This window comes from Choloepus didactylus, chromosome Y (assembly GCF_015220235.1).
Source record: "Choloepus didactylus isolate mChoDid1 chromosome Y, mChoDid1.pri, whole genome shotgun sequence".
NCBI classification, from domain to species: Eukaryota; Metazoa; Chordata; class Mammalia; order Pilosa; family Megalonychidae; genus Choloepus; species Choloepus didactylus.
Genome location: NC_051335.1, coordinates 21,724,095 through 21,746,465, shown reverse-complemented (window position 1 = coordinate 21,746,465; position 22,371 = coordinate 21,724,095). Strand labels below are relative to the sequence as shown.

At 40.4% G+C, this 22,371-nt stretch overlaps 1 protein-coding gene and 1 pseudogene across 1 annotated transcript in view; both read left to right on the top strand.

Moving 5' to 3' along the window:
* Nucleotides 1-22,371, top strand: part of LOC119524183 (mitogen-activated protein kinase kinase kinase 15-like) — a 162,154-nt gene that overhangs the window by 11,823 nt on the left and 127,960 nt on the right. Inside the window, 2 exon segments of the mRNA XM_037822819.1 lie at nucleotides 11,808-11,947; nucleotides 15,470-15,493. Coding sequence (XP_037678747.1) covers nucleotides 11,808-11,947; nucleotides 15,470-15,493 — 164 coding nt within the window.
* LOC119524181 lies at nucleotides 20,867-21,507 on the top strand (annotated as a pseudogene).

The following is a 22,371-nucleotide window of genomic DNA, read 5'->3' as shown; positions in this document are numbered from 1 at the left end:
TTTCCAGGGCCTTTCCTTAAGCTAGAGCTAGAGAGCTTCTTCCGGTGTTCTTTCTGTCCATATCCATTGCCTACTTCTGGGTTTCAGACTGCCTTTAATCTAGGTGGAGGGGGGGGGTTCTGGGAGGAAAAAAAGGAAACTTGCTGCTGGCTTGGCGTTCCTTCTTCCCCAGTCTGCCCGCCACGATTTGCTTTTCAGAGTCCTAAAATAGCTCTTGCATATTCATTCATTCTGTCTTCATCTTATAGCTGCATTCAGGGAGAGACAAGGTGGAATGTGTGTATTCCATTTTACTGGGAACCAGAACTCACATTTGTCCCATGATATTTTGGGTGCTTTGTTATGTAGCAAGAGTATCCAGAATATAATAAAAAGACCTCTGCATCTTATTGATAAAGCATACCTTTAAGCCACAATACCCCGAATGCCAGCTGTATTTTATCAGATCAGTTCTATCCCTACAGGATAACAAAGGAAGTGGAAAAAATGGACAAAGGGAAATGGAAATGGTTGACATTTTAATTGTACTTAAATACTTTGATTTTGAGCAGGAAGCACAGATCAGTCTGATGTTAAGAATGACCATTGGATTGTCCTTGTATCTCATGAGGCTAAAGCTAGTCTTGTTGGATGGCTTCATTAAAAAATTAGTTGTCTTGAGAATAAGAATCCTGTGTCCAAACCTATTATCCTTCCTAAGAAATAAACAATAGGTAATTTTTGTAAAGCTTGTGGCTATTGAGGCGTGCTTGATGCAAATCATAAACTCTTCGCATTCATTCTCAAGGAACCACCTAAGAATAAGGAAATTGATACATGAAAGAAAGAAATGGAAAAATAAATTAGGGGAAAAGACAAAGGAAAATGCCTCTGTATCCAGCAGTAAGTCCCCACCGCTGTCACCAAATGAACTCTGGTCTCCTCCACAGTCTATGGGGGAGGATGCCACCAAAATAGCATATGGCACAGAATGGGTGAAATCAGTGGTCATGCACAAATCCTGATGCTTGGTGATAATCTTGAAGCAATGGTTGTTTTTTTTTTAATATTAATATTTTTAAATTTGTTGAGACTTGCTTTGTGATCCGTCTTGTGGTCTACCCTAGAGAATATTCCATGAGCACTTGAGAAAAATGTGTATCCTGCTGTTGTGGGGTGTAGTGTTCTAGAAATATCTGTCAAGTCGAGTTCATTTATCATAGAATTCAACATCTCTGTTGCCTTCTTGATCCTCTGTCTAGATGTTCTATCCATCGAGAGTGGTGTTTTGAAGTCTTCAACGATTATTGTAGCAGTATCTACTCCTTTCAGTGTTCTCAGTGTTTGCCTCATGAATTTTGGGGCACTCTGGCTTGGTGCATATGTATTTATGATTATGTTTTCTTGATGAATGGACCCTTTTATTAATATACAGTGTCCTTCTTTGTCTCTTTTAATTGTTTTCCTTTTGAAGTCTGATTTGTCTGATACTAATATAGCTACTCCCACTTTTTTTCTGGTGCTGTTTGCATGAAATATATTATTCCAGCCTTTCACTTTCAGCCTATTTTTGTCCTTGAGTGTAAAGTGAGTTTCTTGTAGACAGCATATAGTTGGGTCCTGTTTTTTAATCCATTCTGCCAGTCTGTGTCTTTTTATTTGAGGAGTTTAATCCATTAACATTTAGTGTTATTACTGTAAGGGCAGTACTTTCTTTTACCATTTTGTCCTTTGGATTTTATATGTCATGTCTTATTTTTTCCTCTCTCTCCTTTTACCCTTCCTGATAGTCTTCATTTCTACACTCTTCTCCAAACCTCTCTCTCCTATCTTTTACTATCAGCCTGTAGCACTCCCTTTAGTATTTCTGGTAGTGCCAGTCTCTTATTCACAAACTTGGTGTCTGTTTGTCTGAAAATATTTTAATCTCCCCCTCATTTTTGAAGGACGGTTTTGCCAGATATAGAATTCTTGATTGGCAGTTCTTCTCTTTCAGTATCTTAAATATATCACACCATTGCGTTCTTGCCTCCATGGTTTCTGCTGAGAGATCTGTACATAGTCTTATTGAGCTTCCCTCATATGTGATGAGGAACAGTTGATTTTTAAGAAAAAGAAAGAGGATGTTATTGTTGGAGAAGTAGCTGTAAAAGTCATGAGCCCTCTTGTGTTGACTAAGGTTCATTTTAATGAGACAATTAGAGAACAGCTTAAGGAATACAGGGACCATTTCCTAACAGTTTGTCACTATAACAGAAAAGCTCAGCAGAACCCTCTTCACATTTGCAGTGTGGTTGGGAGTACATCGTGCTCTGCTTATCTCTAAAACCGCACACATCTTGATGGTGATGTATGACATAGACCATTCGTAAGAAGGGGAGAAAGGCCCCTAAGAAGTATAGCTCAAAAAAATCTGCCAGAGGGAGGAACCTAAGATGGCGACTAGGTGAGACAGAGAAAAAAACACCTCCGTGGAAAACACTAGATAAAAAACCAGAAAGGACCCAGAACACCACTTCCAGAGTAGCATCAGCTGGACAAGTTCTGCTAAAGCCACAGGGAACGTGCTTTTGGTGAAACCGGGAGTCTGCATTCTGAAACGAGTGAGTGAGTCGGCTGAATCCCTTGGCCATGCTGCGGTGTGGGGAAACAGTGGGTTGGTATTTAAAAAAAAAAAAAAAAAAAAAAGCCCGGGAACAGCTGCAGATAAGACAGGAGCGGTCTGGACTAACGCCTCGGTGTCTGGGGTGGAGGATACCCCTTCCCACACCCACTGCTGATTGTCTCGGGTCCAGGGAAACAAAGGGGAGATGCACGACTTGCAGCCGTCTCCCCAGCAGGCAGGGCTACTCCTGCCTGGGGCTGAACACACAGCATGGAGCCGAGCCAAGAAACCCAGCCTCCCAGCCGTCATCCCAGCGGGCGAGGCTACTCCTGTCTGGGGCTGAACACACAGCACAGAGCCCAGCTGAGAACCCAGCCTCGCAGCCATCTCCCCAGCGGCGGGACTGCGCCTGCCCAGGGCCAAACACACAGCACAGAGCTGAGACAAGAAACCCAGCCTGACAGGGAGTCTTTCCCGCAGCACCACTCACACGACACAATATTGGCCTTGGACAGTGGCCTTGAATACACCCATGGCTGATTGTCCTAGAGCTGGGAGAGTGGAGCTGTGCAGAAAGGGGGAAGGTAATGCGTCCCATTCAACCATCTCTGAAGTGGGCTGGGAACGCCCCTACACAGCCTGGTGGCCCAGGGCTTCCCTGGAGGCCGGCGCTCACTTGTGACGTGGCACAGCCCTCCCCACCTCAACAGAGGTCCTGGAAAAGCACAGCAGGGAGGGGAGAACCGCTCTGAAATCCCAGGGAACCTACACCAATACCAAGGAGTTTTGTGTCAGTGACAGAGAACAGCCTTAAATCTCTGGGAACACCTGGGAGGTTTGATTGTTAAACCTGCCCTTCCTCCCTAACCACTCAGGCACACACCCCTCATTGAGGGCAGACAGCACCGACAACACACCCAAATTAAGTGCACCAACTGGACCCCAAAAGAATCAGATCCCCACATACCACAAAGTTGGGGAGAACTGACTTGAGGGGAATAAGTGACTCACGGACGCCATCTGCTGGTTAGTTAGAGAAAGTGTATGTCACCAAGCTGCAACTCTAGCAAATTAAAGATCAAGTAAAGCAAATGCCAAGAGGCCAAAAACAACAGAAAATCTTAAAGCATATGATAAAACCAGATGACATGGAGAACCCGAACCCAAACACTCAAATCAAAAGATCCTAAGACACACAGTTCCTGGCAGAATTAATCAAAGAACTACAGACAGGCAATGAGAGCATGGCACGGGATATAAAAGACTTGAAGAAGAGCATGGCACAGAATATAAAAGACATAAGGAAGACCCTAGAAGAGCATAAAGAAGATATTGCAGGAGTAAATAAAAAATAGAAGATCTTATGGAAATTAAACTGTAGGCCAAATTAAAAAGACTCATAATACAAGATTAGAGAAAGTTGAACAACAACTCAGTCTCCTCGAGCACAGAACAGAAAATGAAAGAACAAAAGAAAGAATGGGGAAAAATTGAAAAAATCGAAATGGATCTCAGGGATACGATAGATAAAATAAAACGTCCATATTTAAGACTCATTGGTGTCCCAGAAGGGGAAGAGAAGGGTAAAGGTCTAGAAAGAGTATTCAAAGAAATTGTTGGGGAAAACTTCCCCAACCTTCTACACAATATAAATACAAAAAGCATAAATGCCCAGCGAACTCCAAATAGAATAAATGCAAACAAACCCACTCCAAGACATATTCTGATCAGACTGTCAAATACTGAAGAGAAGGAGCAAGTTCTGAAAGCAGGAAGAGAAAGGCAATTCACCACATACAAAGGAAACAACATAAGACTAAGTAGTGACTACTCAGCGGTCACCATGGAGGCAAGAAGGCAGTGGCATGACATATTTAAAATTCTGAGAGAGAAAAATTTCCAACCAAGAATACTTTATCCAGCAAAACTCTCCTTCAAATTTGAGGGAGAGCTTAAATTTTTCACAGACAAACAAATGCTGATAGAGTTTGCTAATAAAAGACCTGCCCTACTTCAGATACTAAAGTGAGCCCTACTGACAGAGAAACAAAGAAATGAAAGAGAGATATAGACACTTTTAACAGATATGTATAGAATATTACATCCCAGGTCACTGGGACACAAGTTCTTTACTAGTGATTGCGGATCTTACTCCAGAATGGACTGTATGTGGGGACATAAAAACGAAGCCTCAATAAAATAAAAAATAAAAAAATGAAGTTGTTCAAAGCACATTCTCTGACCACAATGGAATACAAATAGAAGTCAATAACCATCAGAGACTTGGAGAATTCATGAACACCTGAAAGATAAAAATGAGAGGGAGATGAAAACATTCCTGGACAATCAAAAGCTGAGGAACTTCATCACCAGTAGATCAGTCCTAAGCAGGCTGAAAGGAAGGGACACTAAACAATTGACTGAAACCACATGAAGAAATAAAGATTTCCAGTAAAGATCACATGGTAAATATAAAGACCAATACTACTGTATTGTTGATTTATAACTTCACCATTTACTTCCTGCAGGATCTGAAATACATAAACTATAATGATAAATCAGTGGTTTTGGACTCAATGTAAAATATGTAATTCTTGACAAGAACTACATAAAGGTGGGGGAATGGAGGAGTATAGGAACACAGTTTACATGCCCTGTTGAAGTTAAGTTGTTATCAAAGAAAAACAAGATTGTTATAGATTTAAGAAGTTAAATTTAAGCTCGATGGTAAACACAAAGAAAGTATCAAAGAATATGACCAAAGAGATGAAAAGTAGAGTAGGGGTTCCAAGAAGTGGGGAAAGGGGCAATGGGGAGTTAAGAAATGAGAGTAGGGGTTTTGGTTTGGGGTGAAGGGAAACTTCTAGAAATGGATGGTTGGAAGGTGATAGCATTGCAACATTGTAAATGTGATTAATCCCACTAATGGAATGCTAGGGAGGGGTGGAATAGGAAGATTTAGGCTATATGTATCTTTCCACAATTAAAAAAAAAAATAAGACAGTCTAAATAGATGACAATTAAATGCCAAGGATGATCCTGGATGGGATCTGAGGTCAGAGGAGAGAAGGCTCAAAGGGACACAGATGGGACATAAGGAGAAAAAAAAGGAAATATAGAATGTAAGCTTTATATCAGTGTTGAATTTCTTGACCTTCTTAGCTACGTTTAATGAGATTGCATAAAATAATGTTCTTGTCCATGGGAAAGGTATATGTGAATTATATTGTTTGTTCAAAGATGTGTGCAGCTTGCTCTCATATGTTCAGAGGACAGAGCAATAGATGATGGGTGTTAGAGAGGGAGGGAGGGAGGGAGGGAAAGAAAGAGACAGTGGTGAGACAGGATCTTAAAGGTGATGGATCGGGGTATCGGGGGAGAGGGGTCGGGGTATGATGGAATTCTGTGTATGGGGTTTGTACTGTTTTTACAACTGTTCTGTAAGATTGAACTTATTTCAAAATAAAATTTATTATTAAAGAAAAAAATCTGCCAGAGAGTCATGTCAAAGCAGAACCCTTTATAAAAAGGTTGAAGGAAGCTGAAGAGGAGCCTTCTGGTGATAAAGATGACACTATTGAGGGAGCCCAGAGTTGGACCTGTAAAGTGCAACCTCAAGGATGATGACATTGATATTGACACCATGTAAAGTTGTGGCTACAGCCTAGCTTGCAGTTTAATACTGTCCATTTTTCTGCATCATTAGCTGGAAGAGCATGATGTATGTGCAAAAACTGAAGTGGCTTAAACCATGGTACACTTTCTATTACAAGTATTTCACTGTGAGTGTTCTGAAATTAAGTCCAATGTGTTCATTCACCCTGGTGAATATATATATAGAGAGAGAGATTTTATATATATATATTATATATATATATATTATATATATATATTATATATATATTATATAAATATATTATATGAATGATAGATATATATAATATATCTATCATTCAACTTTCTTATTTCTTACTAGCATGTGGTGAGATTGTTGTAACTGATTCTTGAATTCTTGGAGGGGTGCTTTGATTTTAAATTCAGACACTCTCCTAAGAATAGATTTAATAAGAGCCTTGGCTTTTTGCGGGTCACTCAAGGTTTGTTAAACCAAGGTGTGTGTGTGTGTGTGTTAGTGTGTGTGATAGCTCGTGACCAATTTTATCTCTGCCTTTTATCTGTGATCTGTTTGCCCAAGATTTAGCCTGATAAATAAGTTAACTGTTCTGTCTCCAGGAGGCTCAATTTCAGAAAGTGAGACAGCAATGTGGGAAGCCTTGGGTGCCGGGAGCCAGGACTTGAGAGCAGGGAAGCTGAGGGACCCTGGGCACGTGTGTCACCTCTTTGCACTTGGCTTCCCCCGCCTGCAGAGTGGCGCTGATACTGTCCTGCCTGCCCACAGGGTGGTTCTGAGAGTCCACCAAGATGTCGGCAGTGGCATTTTGTAAATGGCCGAGCTTAAGACCAGTGTAATGATTGATCCTTTTAAAGTAATCTGTGGTCTCTTTTGGGGGGAAAAAATCTTGATTTCTTATATATATTAAAAATTCCAATCTGGAATTTAGCATTTAAAAATCTGATGCTAAATTAATGTCTTACATGTCTTAAAAAAATAAGGTGTTGAGTATTGTTTTGGTGTAAATCCTCAAAGCAAATTCACTGTACTGGCCTGAGTGACAAATGCCAGGCAAAGTTTTTAACTCTGGGTTTGAAACAGTTTTCCTATAACGGAATGTTTTTGTTGAGTAGCAATATTGATCTGTCCTGTTTTAATTGGCACTGAGCAGCCTTTACCCCACCCTTGGTGTTGCCACATGGAAGGGGGGGTCGTACTTGGTGGTGAGGCCGGGGCTCAGGGCATAGCACAGAGTGGGGAGGGAGGGTGGGAGGCCTTTCATCAGATGAAAACTTCATCAATTCAGCAATGAGCTACTCCACCACATTTTAGGTTTCCTAAGAAAATGACCTGTATCCCTGCCCACTGCCCCTTCCCACCACCCCCCTTTGTCCTCCTCAGTTTGTGCCCTTCCCTTTATCAACTGATTACAGCCGTCACCGAGGCCTTGGAACCAGGGTCTATCTTGCCACATCTTGATGGCATCATTATAAAACACTTTTAATTTGGGTGGGTAATAGAGACAAGGGAACAAGGTAGAATGTCAACTTTACTCAGCTGCAGTTGTTACTTTTAACTCCAAGCAAATGTCTGCAGGGAGCAGACTCGGCCATCTGCAGTCAGATGTCCAGGCCAGGCTGTAAAGTGTGTTCCCAGCATCATACATTTTTTCTCTCTTCAGCACAGCCTCTAAAGGGCAAACTTGGGTATAAGAGTCACCTGTTTCAAGTCCCCTCCTAGTTTTTCTTTAGTTCAGTTTTATTGAGTTACGTTCACATACCATAGAATCGTCCATGGTGTACAATCAACTGTTCACAGTACCATCATCTAGTTGTGCATTTATCAGACCCGTCTATTTTTTGAACATTTTCCTTCCACCAGAAAGAATCAGAATAAGAATAAAAAATGAAAATAAAAAAGAACACTCAAATCACCCCCCATCCCACCCTATTATTCATTTAGTTTTTGTCCCCATTTTTCTACTCATCCGTCCATACACTGGATAAAGGGAGTGTGATCCACAAGGTTTTCACAATCACACTGTCACCCCTTGTAATCTACATTCTTATGTAATTGTCTTCAGGAGTCCAGACTGCTGGGTTGGAGTTTGGTAGTTTCAGGTATTTACTTCTAGCTATTCTAATACATTAAAACCTAAGAGGTGTTATCTATATAGTGCATAAGAATGTCCACCAGAGTGACCTCTCGACTCCATTTGAAATCTCTCAGCCACTGAAACTATTTCGTCTCATTTTGCATCTCCCTTTTGGTCAAGAAGATACTCTCAGTCCCATGAAGCCGGGTCCAGATTCATCCCCGGAAGTCATATTCTGCATTGCCAGGGAGATTTACACCCCTGGGAGTCGGGTCCCACGTAGCGGGGAGGGCAGTGAGTTCACCTGCCGAGTGGGTTAGAGAGAGAGATGGGGCCACATCTGAGCAACAAAGAGGTTCTCTGGGGGAGACCCTTAGGCACAATTATAAGCAGGTTTAGACTCTGCTTTGCAGCAATGAGCTTCATAAGGGCAGGCCCCAAGATAGATGGTTCAGCATATCAAACCATCAGTCCTAGATGTTTGTGAGAATATCAGCAACAATCCAGGTGAGGAAGCCCAACACTTCTGCACTTTCCCCTAGCTCCTCAGGGGAACTCTGCATATATATTTTTATTCTCTGCCCAAATTACTTTGGGATGTCTTGCTATTTCACATTAACCTATGCAAACCTACCAGGTCTCACTTCCTTTTCAAAGTTCCATGTAATTGTGGTATTTGAACAAACTGTTATGAGTTCAATTGTTTAGGAAATATAGATCCTGTACCAACTAAACCTCTCTTACCTTGGTCTCACATGGAAGTTGAAGTTTTAAGACACAGTCAGTATCATCCTTTACCCTTTGGCCTGATTTGCCTTAGTCCTAACCAGATCTGCTTCATTCATAGCTCTAATTGAAGTCTGGACTCTCTTTCAGCCTTTTTAACAGTTGCTGTATGTGCTAATACTGACATTCATATCTGCCAAACTCCAGCTCTGAGTTTCAGGTGTCACACAGATACCCAAAGTTCCAGGGATCGATCACGTTATGCACAAAGGGATCAGCATCTTGGAATTTGGAGATAGCCATTGCAATTCAGGAATAGATGTGGTTACAATATATTCTTTCACAGGAATAGATGTGATTCACAGGAAATAGATGTAATTCACAGGAAATAGATGTAATTCACAGGAATAGATGTGATTACAATCTAGAGACCATTACAATAACCATTCCCCTGTTAGGCTATGTTCTAAGATTCAATTCTGAGTTTCCACATTGTAGTTAGTCCATATTGGTGAGGCATTATAGTGTTTGCCTTTATTTCTGGCGTACTTCACTCAAATACTGTGTACAGGATCCATTCACCTCCTTGTGCATCTCACAGCTCCACTCCTTCTCATAGTTGCTCAAAATTCCATTGTATGCATACACCACAGTTCACCATTCTGTTCCTCAGTCGATAAACCCTTAAGCCACCTCCACCCATTGCAAATCACCCTCATAGTTTTTAAAAAAAACTTTTTAGGTGTGACAATGATACTGTGGTTGCTTTTTTTTTCTTCCCATTTTGTTCTCATCTTTTAGTGATCTATACTGAAATATGGGGAGATGAAATGATCTGGTATCTGGGTATTGCTTCCAAATAATATGGGAGGGTATGGCATGGGTGGCAGTAAAGATGAAACAAGGCTGGCCGTGAGTTGATGATTGTTGAAGTAGGGAGAGAAGTCTGGGGGTTTCATTATACTATTCTGTCTACTTTTATATATATTTGTAATTCTCCATAATAAATTAAAAAAAAAAAAACAGAAAACAAAAATCTACCACAGGCTTCCGGTTGCTTCAAGATAGAGGCCAGCCCTCTTGGTGTGGCCTTCAGACCCTTCACCATCTGCTACCTGCTAATCCTTTTAGGTTTATTTCCTGGCATGTTCTGGCCCCATAGAATTATTTGCAGTTGCCCTAACACTTGCAGCCTGTCTTCCCTTTGCACTTTCTGTTTTCTTTTCCTACAATCCTCTCTTCCTTTCCTTTCCATGCTCCCATCCTTACACTGATTTGCCTTCTTCCTTCTTATGGATCCTTGGGCCACAGACCAAACTCACCTCCTCCAGGCCTTCCCTGCCCGCCCTCCCCACAGTGGTTCTAACCACCCGCTTCCTTTGTCATCCCTGTCGTGTGGATGTGTCTCTGAGGAAAGGACCCTGCTCACATTTCTGTCCTTGGCTTCCAGCACAACACCTGGCAGGTAGTGGCAGTCACTCAATAAGCGGGTGAGAGGCCAGCCCCCATGCTTACTGACACCCAGACTCGGCTCTCCCAGCGCCCCTGCACAAAGCCAGCCGTGCCTGGTGACAGCGCACCTCGGCCTTCCTTCTTGTCTCTTCCAGCCCTCATTAAACTCTCCTCTGCGCTATTTCTCTGGGTTTCCAGCGTCTTCCTGAGTTGTGACGGTGTAAGCAAGAAGTTTGGGCACTACATTCCTATAACTCTAGGGCATGTTGTAGGAATCTTCACTCAAGCTTGGAGCTCTTACACCCTCTCCAAAATTAAGGCTTTTGTCATGGTGTCCAGTACTAATAGGCAAATTTAAACGTGTTGGTCATTGATGCAGTTGCTTGCTCCTCTGTTTTTAATAGGTCCCTACAGGGCACAGTCCCAGGGCAGCATTTTATATATATCACCAAGCTGTAGGTGGACATGTGCACTCAGAGTTATGACAAAGGAGTGCTTGTTGCAGCTGTTTGGAATAAGAAAAAAAAAACAATCAAAATGTCCATAGATGGGGAGAGTGGAGAGTGGATAAAGAAACTGGTCTAGTCATCCTATGATGGAATACTGTACAGAAGGGAAAATGCATAAACTAGAGCTAGACAGACAAATCGAATCACATAGAGTTGAACAAAAAAAGCAAATAAAAAAATTACATACAGGGTGATGCTATCTATATAAAGTTCAAAGACACACAGAACTAATGTACTGTTTAGAAATTCATACATATACATAATCATAGATAATACATACAGATACATGTGCCTACAGGTACACACATAATATACACATATCTGCACACATGCATACATATATAATATATATAGAGAAAGAAAAGCAGGGAAATGATAAATACAGAGAGGAGAATAGAGGGTTTCTCGGACCAGGAGGAAAGGAAAGGAGGATGTGTCAGGGAAGGGTGCTCCTTCGGTATTGGTAACACTATGTGTGTCTTGGACTGCGTGGTTTTTCATTTCGTTATACTTTATACATTAGGCTAAATATATTCTTTGGACAGATGATACATTTCATAATGAAAACAACATGAAAAATAAATCTGTCAGCAAGTTCTAGTAAGGGTGTGTCCCTAGCACTTTGAAGAAGGGGCTTTCTGGTTCTTACAGTTCTTCCACATTTCACAGGATAATTGGAATCAGATCTTCCCTCACTTCCCTTTCGCCCAAAAGGCTGATGGTAGAAGTACAGCTCCAGGTAGTTCGGATTGGTGATGGGCAGGCACCTAATAGATTAGGTGGACACAGCATCTGTCACCCCTGATCCTGTCTTCTTGTCCATCTCAGATGTTGCCATGGTGGACATGAGCGACGTCTCCAGACAGCCTTCCCTCTTCTACCATCTTGGAGTCCGTAAAAGCTTTGGCATGGCCAATAACGTGATCCTGTACCATGACACGGACGCCAACACTGCCCTTTCATTGAAGGTAAGGGGCATCAGACATCCTCTCCTGAACGCTCCGTTTTGGGGAGGCAGCATTGTATTTTCAGTTGAAAAGTAACAGTAGCTGAAGAGGTTGGAGAAAAACAATAACAATTTGCTTGTGCAGTTCCTTTCTTCCCACCACGTGTTCTCATTCCCACAGGTGACTTCCTGGCTACTGAGCACCTGTGATGCAGGTGTGCATTTGGACATTTCTAGGCTCATTAGGGAAGTGAAGGCGGAAACTCCTGTTAGTTTCCATTGTCCACATCCCTGAACCTACTGAAGCAGGCACAGCTCTCTGAATCCCTTGATGGACAATTTGATCCAAATCTCCACATCAAAAACAAAAAATCACTTCTCAAGTTGGATGATAATACAAAAACATTCAGCAGTTACCAAAAACAGGCAGAAAATTCTAGCACATCTGCTTTTAATATGTTCTTTTTCCCTAGTCTAAAGCAAAGTAAAACTGAAAACTTGGTATTCATGCTCAACTCAGTAATTATTGAGAATTTTTAAAATATAATTTTCGCAAGTTTGATATAGACTTTTTGGATGGCATGGCATTTTTTTTTTGGTAAGTCAGACTTTACTTTTTCCATTTTGCAACATTTTTAGTGTAAAAACAAAATACGCTCATTGCAGTTGAGAAATATAAAAATAGTGAAAAAGGAAATAAGCTTCATTCACAATTCCATCACTCAGATACAGACCCTGTTGACATTTTCTGTGTGTCTTTCTACATGTAAACATAATCAGAATCATACTCAGGTCATATTCTTCCTTTTCAAATAACATCAGCACTTCCCAGTGTCAATGAATATTCTTGCAAATTCATCTCATTAGGTACTCATCCTCTACTCTCAAACCCTTTCACCTTTTTGACTCCAAATCTTCCTTATCCGGGTCTAAATTGAAGCATCACTTCTTCAGGAGTGCTTTTCCTGACCTCCCTTGCTAGAGGGATTCCCATATTAAATGCCCTCCCAGGACCTTAAACATTTGCTTTGTATTAGTTATTAGCTTTTATGTTATTCTTATTTGTGTGTTTTTTTTAATTGAGATCTATTCACATACCGCACAGTCATACAAAACAAATCATACATTTGATTGTTCACAGTACCATTATGTAGTTGTATATTCATTACCAAAATCAATCCCCGAAACCCTCATTACCACACACTCAAAAATAACCAGAATAATAATTAAAGTGAAAAGGAGCAACTAAAGTAAAAAAGAACACTGGGCGCCCTTGTCTGTTTCTTTGTTTGTTTGTTTCGGCATGGCATTTTAAAAATGCTCACATTTGAAAACTGTAAATGTCTGAAGCTAGTTATTCCAAAATTCAATCAATATTTTTGAATATCTCAACGTCAGTCAGAAAATCCTAGTATATATTAAATCATTTCTCAGAATAAAAGATTAGTTTTGTTTATAGCAGCACTTCTCACTTTGACTGCGCTTCAGCCTCACTTGGAGGGCTTTCTAAAATCCCAGTGTCCATGCCACACATCAGACCAGTTACTCTAGAATCTTTGGGCCCCAGGCATTGGGGTTTTGTTTTGTTTCGTTGTTTTGTTTTTTGAGAGGAAATTCACATAGTGTAAAATCAACCATTTTGAAGTAGGCAATTCAGTGGCATTTAGTACGTTTGCAGTCACCACCTCTATCAAGTTCCAAAACATTTTTATCACCCCATACCCCATTAAATAGTCTCTCCCTGTTCCCCACCTTCCCTCAGCCTCTGGCAGCCATGAATCTGCTTTCCGTTTCTATGGATTGGCCTCTTCTGGACACTCCATATAAATAATCATATGATAAGTGGTCTTTTATCTTTGGCTTCTTTTACTTAGCATCCTGTTTTCAAGGTCCATCTGTATTGTAGCACGTATCCAAACTTCATTCCTTTTTCTGGCTGAACAATGTTCCATTGTACAGATATGTTTATCCATTCATTAGCTGATGGACATCTGGGTTGTTTCCACCTTTTGGTTATTGTGGATAATGCTATGAACAGGTGCATACAAATGTTTGAACACCTGTCTTCAGTTCTTTGGAGTATACACCTAAGAGGAGAATTGCTGGGTCATATGGTAATTCTACATTCATTGGGATTTTTTAACCCCCTCAGTGTGCAGCCAAGATTTGAAACCAGTGGTTTAGAGTGTCAGCCTTCATGGACATCTTTCCTAAATGTCCAGATCCCTCAGGATTAATATCACTATTATTTAAATAGCATAATTTTGTGGTGCCAAAGTTGGACGTTTTGGGTGGGTTTTCTTCAAATTTAATATTAAGATTCTCTGGCTTCTGAATTGATTTGGAATTATTTCCTGGTAGAAACACTATCTGTTTCAAATGTGCAACCTGAATGTGTTATAAATTACAGACACTTTGCATAGAAGTATAATCTGTAATTAAAGCACAGTGCTGTATTTTAAGCAATTCATAGGACAGCGAAAGAAGAGACTGTTTTACTCTTGTACTTTAAATTGTAGAAGAGTTTCCAAAAGCTATAAATCAATCTAAATTACTTACATACTTAGGTATTGATTTTTTTTCTTGTACTGATTTTCACTACAGTAGTTATGCTTATAAATATTTGGAACTTAGAAAATAGAAGTTAATAGTCTATACTTTCATATTTTAATAGAAACATGACATTAGAATGTGTGGGGTTTTTTTTCCATTTCAATACATTTTCCCCCTCAATCGTGTCTTAATGAAGTTCTCTGGAAAGTGCTATGACCTAGATAAAAATTTTAATTTTAATGATATGGAAAAATATTGTCTAAAATGGAAATGGGTAGTCAGTTACATCTGGTACCAGAAGAAACCATCTGCATTTATCAGCAGAAAATAGAAATCTCAGTATATATCAAACTTGTTTTGTAGGGCAGCTCTGTTTAATTATGTTTTCTTTTTTGGGCAACTGTTTGTTTTCAGTGCTTAAATGATACAGCCAATGGCTGTATAAACATCATGCTAAGTTAACAGATTAAAGTTGTTGTCATTGAATTTGAGCATTCCTAGATGATTCTAATGGGGTGTCGGGAATCTGTAGGAAGACCTACTAGGGGTGGCCAGTAGCCTTTGCATTGATTAATTGAAGCCACACTTACTAGGACTCGCTGGGCACCAGGCCTGAGGATTCCGTGGTGATTCCCAGAACTTCCTTGCCGTCGCTGGCATTCCGATAGTCGAGACGCTGGGCATTCAGAGGTCCCAAACTTGAATCTTGCAATACCTTTTAGGCAAAAACATTACCCCTGCTATGGGAAAATCCTTATAAACATAAATGCCCCCCACCCCCGCAAGTTGCAAAACTAACCAATTATGATAGGTTTTCCTTAGAATATGAATTTTACAATTTCCAGGGGTTTATCCTACTTGCAGCTGTTTCAGGTGATTGGTTCTTGTTCGAAGGTGGAGGCTGGATGATGGGGTAGAAGTTCTGGCTAAATGCTTATGGAAATGAACTGTTTTGAAAAAAGCTATAATCATCTTTTCTTTTTCTTTTCAGGATATGGTAACACAGAAAAACACAGTAAGTATTACCTTTTCAGATTTTTGGCCTCAATCGTGAAATAGTAAATTGTTTGCCTGAAAAATAACACAGAGAGCAAAGTTATTTCTAACGTGGCCAGTTAGTTATGTTTCTAAGGAGGACAGCTAAGACCCTCTACCCCTGCACCTGCCAGCCAGCTCAGGCCTCACTCAGCCATTGAGGGTGTTGGGCAGAAGGCAAAGTCAGGCAAAGGGGCGTTCTTTATTACTCACAATGGTTTTGAGCCTGGCACCATCTACACATCTCCTTCTGAGCTGGGGTGGTGGTTCCATGAACCATCAAGATTCTTTTCCTGGAACCACCAAAGTTCCTCTAACAATGGAGGAGCCTGAACTTGTATCCCAATTAATATAGTCACCTAGCCTGAAGTTCCCTGCGACAAACTGAGAAGCGGATGAAATTCTGCTTCATTTTGTCCCAATGTGGCTTAAAAGTTCCTGCAACTATACAGTAATAGCCACATTTGATTGGATATTATAATAAAACCCCCACTCTAAAAATATGCGAATAAAATCAGTGTCCTTGGAAATCATCCCAAGGTTATCCTGTACTTTTGAATGACCACCCCCCCCAAGCTGCCACAATCCCCCCACCACCACCACCTATGGCGGTATGATTTTAGAAACTGGCCCAGACAAAGGACAGGCCCTTTGCCCCCCTCCTTTGGGCTTTGGCCTCCTGCCCATTGACACTTCTAAAGGAAAAGGGCCTCCAGCCTCTTTTCCTATTCCAGTTGGAGTTCTACAGGAAGAGGGACTCCAAGGAAAGAAGGGCCCAGGAGGCCACGCTCTCTCAAGGGTGCCCTGTGCAGGGGAGCGTGGGAGCTTTTCTTCTTTCCCAGAAGGCCCTGCCCTGGCTTTGCCAGGACCACAGCAGACTCAGAAGCTTTGATTCTCTTCCCCTTAAGCCAGAGAAGGAAGTTCTAGAAATAATGCAGATGGTGTCCTTTATGTAATTACCATTGGAGAAAGAAAGCAAGTGAGGCCATTTTTGTGTAGAGCATGGATTTAACAAGGAGTCTTGTAAAATAAGTCATCAAGATGTTTTCAGTGTCACTCTAAAAAGAACTGGGAAGATATTTCACTTATTTTGTTGATTTCATATATTGATGGTGTCCATTAATGGGGGTCTTTCCTGTTCTTTCTAAATCTTGATTTCTTAAATTAGCTCCCTCATGGAGACACATGGGGTGCGGTTGAAGGAGCGTGGGTCTGAGGGCCAGGGGGCACAAGGTGGTGGTCCCAATCCCCCTAGCCTCAGTCCCTTCATAGAGAAAATGAGCTGGTTGGACTCTGTCATTTCATAGAGACCTTCCAGGACCCCATGACTGTGGTTCTAGATTTGTTGCACAATTGAAAAGATGTAACTTGGATTTAATGCAAGGAATGTCTATGAAAAGGTTATTCCTTTGGTTCCTTGAAAAGTCAACCATAGAATTACCATTCCACTTACAGATATATGCCCCAAAGATTTGAAAGCACAGACTGAAACAGGTATTTGTATACCAATGTTCATAGCAGCATTATTCACAATAACCCAAAAGTGGAAACATCCCAAGTGACAGATGACTAGATAAACAAAATGTCGCCTATTCATACAATGGAATATTACTTGGCCATAAAAAGGAATGAATCTCTGATACATACTACAACATGGATGAATTTTGAAAACATTGTGCTAAGTGAAAGGAGCCTGACACATAAGGATAAGTGATCCCACTTATATAAAGTGTCTGGAATAAGCAAATTTGTAGAAACAGAAAGTAGATTAGAGGTTTCCAGGGGCTGAGGGAGGAGAATTGGTGGTTATTGCTTAATGGTTACGGAGTTTCTGTTTGAGGGGGATGAAAAAGTTTTGGCAGTGGATAGTGGGGACAGTAGCACAACATTGTGAATGCAATTAATGCCACTGAATTGCCAATCCCAAAATGGTTACAATGGCAAATTTCATTTTATATGTTGCAACAATAATTTTTTTAAAAAAGTTGTTCCTTAAAACAAGAGCTACATTAGGGCAAAGAGCAAGAGAGAAAACTTTTTCTTTTTCCATTCTAACTGCTGGGTCTATGAGATGAGAAATCTCCTTGTCCTCTGGGAGACATAGTGTCATTCTGATACGATTCTACTACACATGCCCTCATTCTGGTGCATCTCCCCCCACTTCACACCCGGGAATTCCTTAATGTTCTAGGTAATTCTAAGTATACCTTGGCACCATTCTCCCTCAGTCGTTTTTGTTGTTGTTTGTTTTATAAGGAATAAACTTATTCCAAAGGATTTGGCAACTACTCCCTCTGCTGTACCTGGCAGTACTTTAGGATTCTGTGCTCAGTATTGGTTATCATGCCTGGCAAGGGGTAAATATTTAGATCATTCTGAAGAATAAACAAAGAACCAGAGGTGACTGAAAGGGTAGAAAATGCACCTAAGAAGAAAGGTGAATGGTACTATTAATGGCCATGGTCAAATGTGAGCCCCTTTTTGAAAGTAAGGAGATGATTACTTCTTCCTCTCCAGATAGGATGGAACCAGAGCAAGTGGAAGAAAGATTTGGATTAACAGAATGGATATCTGGCAACTGATAGTAATTAAACATTAAAATAGATGGCAAAGTCAACCTGGTGATTTTTAGGATGGTTTGCTCAATTGCCCCCTACATGTAATTGGGTTAACACTGCAGTGGCTGGACTATAAGACCCTAGAGGTTCTTAGAATTTGGTAGAATTCTGGGTCTGTGATCATTTTGGAAAGCTGTATTTTACTATGAAGTCCTGTGAGTGAAGTGTACAGATCAAATGCCACACCCTGAACATGCAATGAGATGTTCAAAATGATTTATGCATATGTGAAAACCAAGACGGTTTAAGATTTTTTTTTTTTTTAGGGACTCATCTTAGGTTTCTAGAATTGTACCTGATAATGTGTTGAATTCAGCTTCATTTGGTAGAGGGATAGACACGTTCACTTCATTTGTAAGAGCAGCTGCATTGCAGGGATGTGAGGGACTGGGAAGCTACTCTCTGGGACTAGACCCACAGCCTTTCAGGGACCCTTTGCCCTTTAGAAACACTGGATTGCCTTTTGTGCTCACCTCTTTTTCAGGTGATGCCCATATTCCTGTGTCATGGGCTTTTTTTTTAACAGCTTTATATACACATACATACCATATATATATATAGTTCACATACATACCATAAAGCTTGCCTGTGTTAAGTGTACAATTTGATGATCTTTAGTAAACTTACAAAGTTTTGCAGCTATCACCACAATCCAGTTTTAGAATATTTTCATCACCCCTCAAAAAATGTCTGTTTGTAGCCAATCCATGTCCCCTTTCCTAACCCCAGGCAACTACTAAGCTGTGTTATGTCTTATAGATCTGCCTTTTCTGGACATTTCATTATAAATGGGCCCATATAGCATGTGATCTTTTGCATCTAGTTTCTTTCACTGAGCATGATGTTTCTGAGATTCATCCATGCTGTACCATGTATCAGAAGTTGTTTTTATTGCTGAATAGTTCTCTGTCGTATGGCTGTGTCACATTTTGTTTATCTTTTCCCCCAGTTGATGGACATTTGGATGGTTTCCACCTTTTGACTATTATGAATAATGCTTCCCTAAATAATCAAGTAAAAGTTTCTGTGTGGACATAAGTTTTCATGCTTTTTGGGTGGATACTTAGGAGTAGAATTGCGGGGTTGTATGGTATGTATATGTTTAGCTTTATAAGAAACTGCAAAATGATATCCATAATGGCTGTACCATTTTACATTTCCACCAGCACTTAGGGGTCCAGTTTCTCCACATCTTTGCCAAGACTTGGTATCATCTGTCTTCAAGGATGATGTACAGAACAGGTGCATGTGCAGTAGAATTATATCAGAATGACAGTGTGTCTCCCAGAGGACAAGGAAATTTCTAATCTCTGATACACCCAGCAGTCAGGAAGGAAAATTAAAAGTTTTCTCTCTTGGTCCTTGCTTTATTGTAGCTCCTGTTGTTTTAAGGAGTAACATTTAAAAATATTTTATTGTGGTAACACACACACACACATATATTTAAAACAAGTAATTGTGTGTGTGTGTGTGTGTATAAAGCAAGTGGTATCTCATTGTGGTTTTAATTTGTATTTTCTTAATGACTAATGAAGTCAAGCGTGTTTTCATGATGCTTACTGGCCATTTGTACATCTTCTTTGGAGAAATGCCTATTTAGTACTTTTGTCCATTTTTTTAAATGGTTTGTCTTTTTACTTTTGAGTTGGGAGAGTTCTTTTTGTATTCTGGAAGCAAGTCCCTTTTCAGATACTTTATTGTTTGTTTTATGGATCACGCTTTGGCATTGTATCTAAGAACTCTTACCTTAACCCAAGCTCATGAAGATTGAGTCCAGTTTTCTTCTAACAGTTTTATACATTTGGATGTTACATTTAGTTCACTGATCCATTTTGAGTCAGTCTTGGTATGTGGTGTGAGGTAGGGGTCCAAAGTCATTCTTTTGCTTGTGGATATCCAGTTGTTTGTTCCAGCACCATTTGTTGAAAAGATTATTCTTTCCCCATTGAATAGTCTTGGCACCCTTGGCAAAACATCAGTAGACCATAAATGTGAAGATTTATTTCTGGACTCTCAATTCTATTCCATTGATCTATACATTTATCCTATGCCACTATCAAACTGCCTTAATTACTATAGCTTTATAATAAATTTTGAAGTCCATACTTGTAAATTCTCCAACTTTTTTTTTTTCAAAATTATTTTGGCTATTCCACATCCTTTGCTTTTCTATGCAGATTTTACAGTCAGCTTCTCAATGTCAGCAAAAAGCCTATGGTTTTCATAGAGATGGCATTCCCTGGCCTTCCCCCCCCCATCTTCTTGGAATTACTTGAACAGCTGGTAAACCTGTTATTTTTTTTCCTTTTATATGCTATAAAGCAGACATTAAACATGTGCCATAAAATAATGGCTTACCTAAAAATCCAAAGATAAACTTTTAAGATTTATTTTTCAAAAAATTGGTACAAAAATAGGAGTCTCTATATTGTAACTCTTGAAAGTACTATATTTCAATACAATTTGTCTAATGCAGGACACAAGACATTACACTTTGTTGAAAGAGAGCATTTGTCCTAAAACATTTCAATTTAGTCATCAAGTAGGGAATTATAAAGGACACAAAACAGTATTTAGGCCAGATGTCTTCACGGAGAGTCACTGGGGTTTCCTGCTTCAACTGTGCTTAATCGGAACCCGGCGCTCACCCTCCATCGGCCCACTACTCCAAGCAGCCCTCCACTGCTGTTCCAGCGCTGGGCAGCCGCTGCCGCCTCCTCTCCTCAGCCGCCACCATGATGACCATGGCCCCATCACAGGTGCGCCAGAACTAAGCCAGGACTCAGAGGCCACCATCAACCACCAGATCAACTTGGAGCTCTACGCCTCTTACATCTGCCTGTCCATGTCCTACTACTTTGACCGTGATGATGTGACCTGGAAGAACTTTGCCATATATTTTCTTCACCAGTCTCAGGGGAGGGAACATGCGGAGAAACTTATGAAGCTGCAAAACCAAAGCGGTGGCCGAATCTTCCTTCAGGATATCAAGAAACCAGAATGAGACGACTGGGAGAGTCGGCTGAATGCAATGGAGTGTGCATTACTCTTGGAAAAAAGGGTGAATCAGTCACTACTGGAACTGCACAAACTGGCCGCTGACAAAAATGACCCCCACTTGCGTGACTTCATTGAGACCCATTACCTGAATGAGCAGGTGAAGTCCATCAAGGAATTGGGTGACTACGTAACCAACTTGTGCAGAGTATCTCTTTGACAAGCCTTACGCTGTCTTCCCCAGAGCCACAGGGTGACTTCCATGGTCACCATGGCAGTTGCATGCATGTTGGGTTTACCTTTACCTTTTCTATAAGTTGTACCAACATCCAAGTTCTTTCATTTGTACCATTCCTTCAAATAAAGTGATTTGGTACCCCCCCAACAAAACAGTATTTGGTACAATCTCTTGGAAACTTGGTATGAAATATTTGAACTAAAAATAAAATAAAATCATGATTCAAACTGTAGTTTTAATTTTACATTGTCTTCTGTCACTCAGAGGACCACTGAGAAAATGTAAAAGTTGCATATGGGATTCTACCATTACAGGATAGAGTATTATCATGGGTATAAGTTAGCCTCATCACAAGTGTTAGGTCATATTGTAGGATGATTTCATTTTAACATAAGAAGAGAGGTGATGATTTTGTGTCTGCTTACACTAATATATTTTATTTTTAATTTTCAAATAATTTAAAACATTCATACAGTGCTATGTGTGAGCTACTATTTTATGTGATTAACAAATATTAACTCATCAATTCCTTATAACAATTTAAAGTTATAAGGTTTGAGGAAACCGAAGCACAGAGAAGTTAAGCAAACCACCCAAGGTCAAACAGCTGGCAAGTGGCAGAATTTGAACCACTATAACATTGATTCAAATACGTTAATTCATACTCAGTATCCTGATTCTGAAGACATATTTTTATTATACTTTTAAAAGTCAAATGACAAGGTAGCAGAATGAGATGTTTCAGGGCTCTGTTCCTGCCCAGAAGCTTTGCACAACCAGCAAGAAATGGCAGAAACATCTTTCTTAAAGCTCCAGAAAACAGTTAAAGGACTTTAGTAAAAGGATGAGCACCAAATCAAGAAAAAGGCTACTTAAAAGCAGTAGGATACCTGGTACCCTGGCTGGCCCCCTCCCTCACCGGCTCATCATGGAGCCAGTCCAAGCTTCCAGTTCCAGAGGGAGTAAAGTAACCCTTGCACACATACTGGGAGCATGTATGTCTGA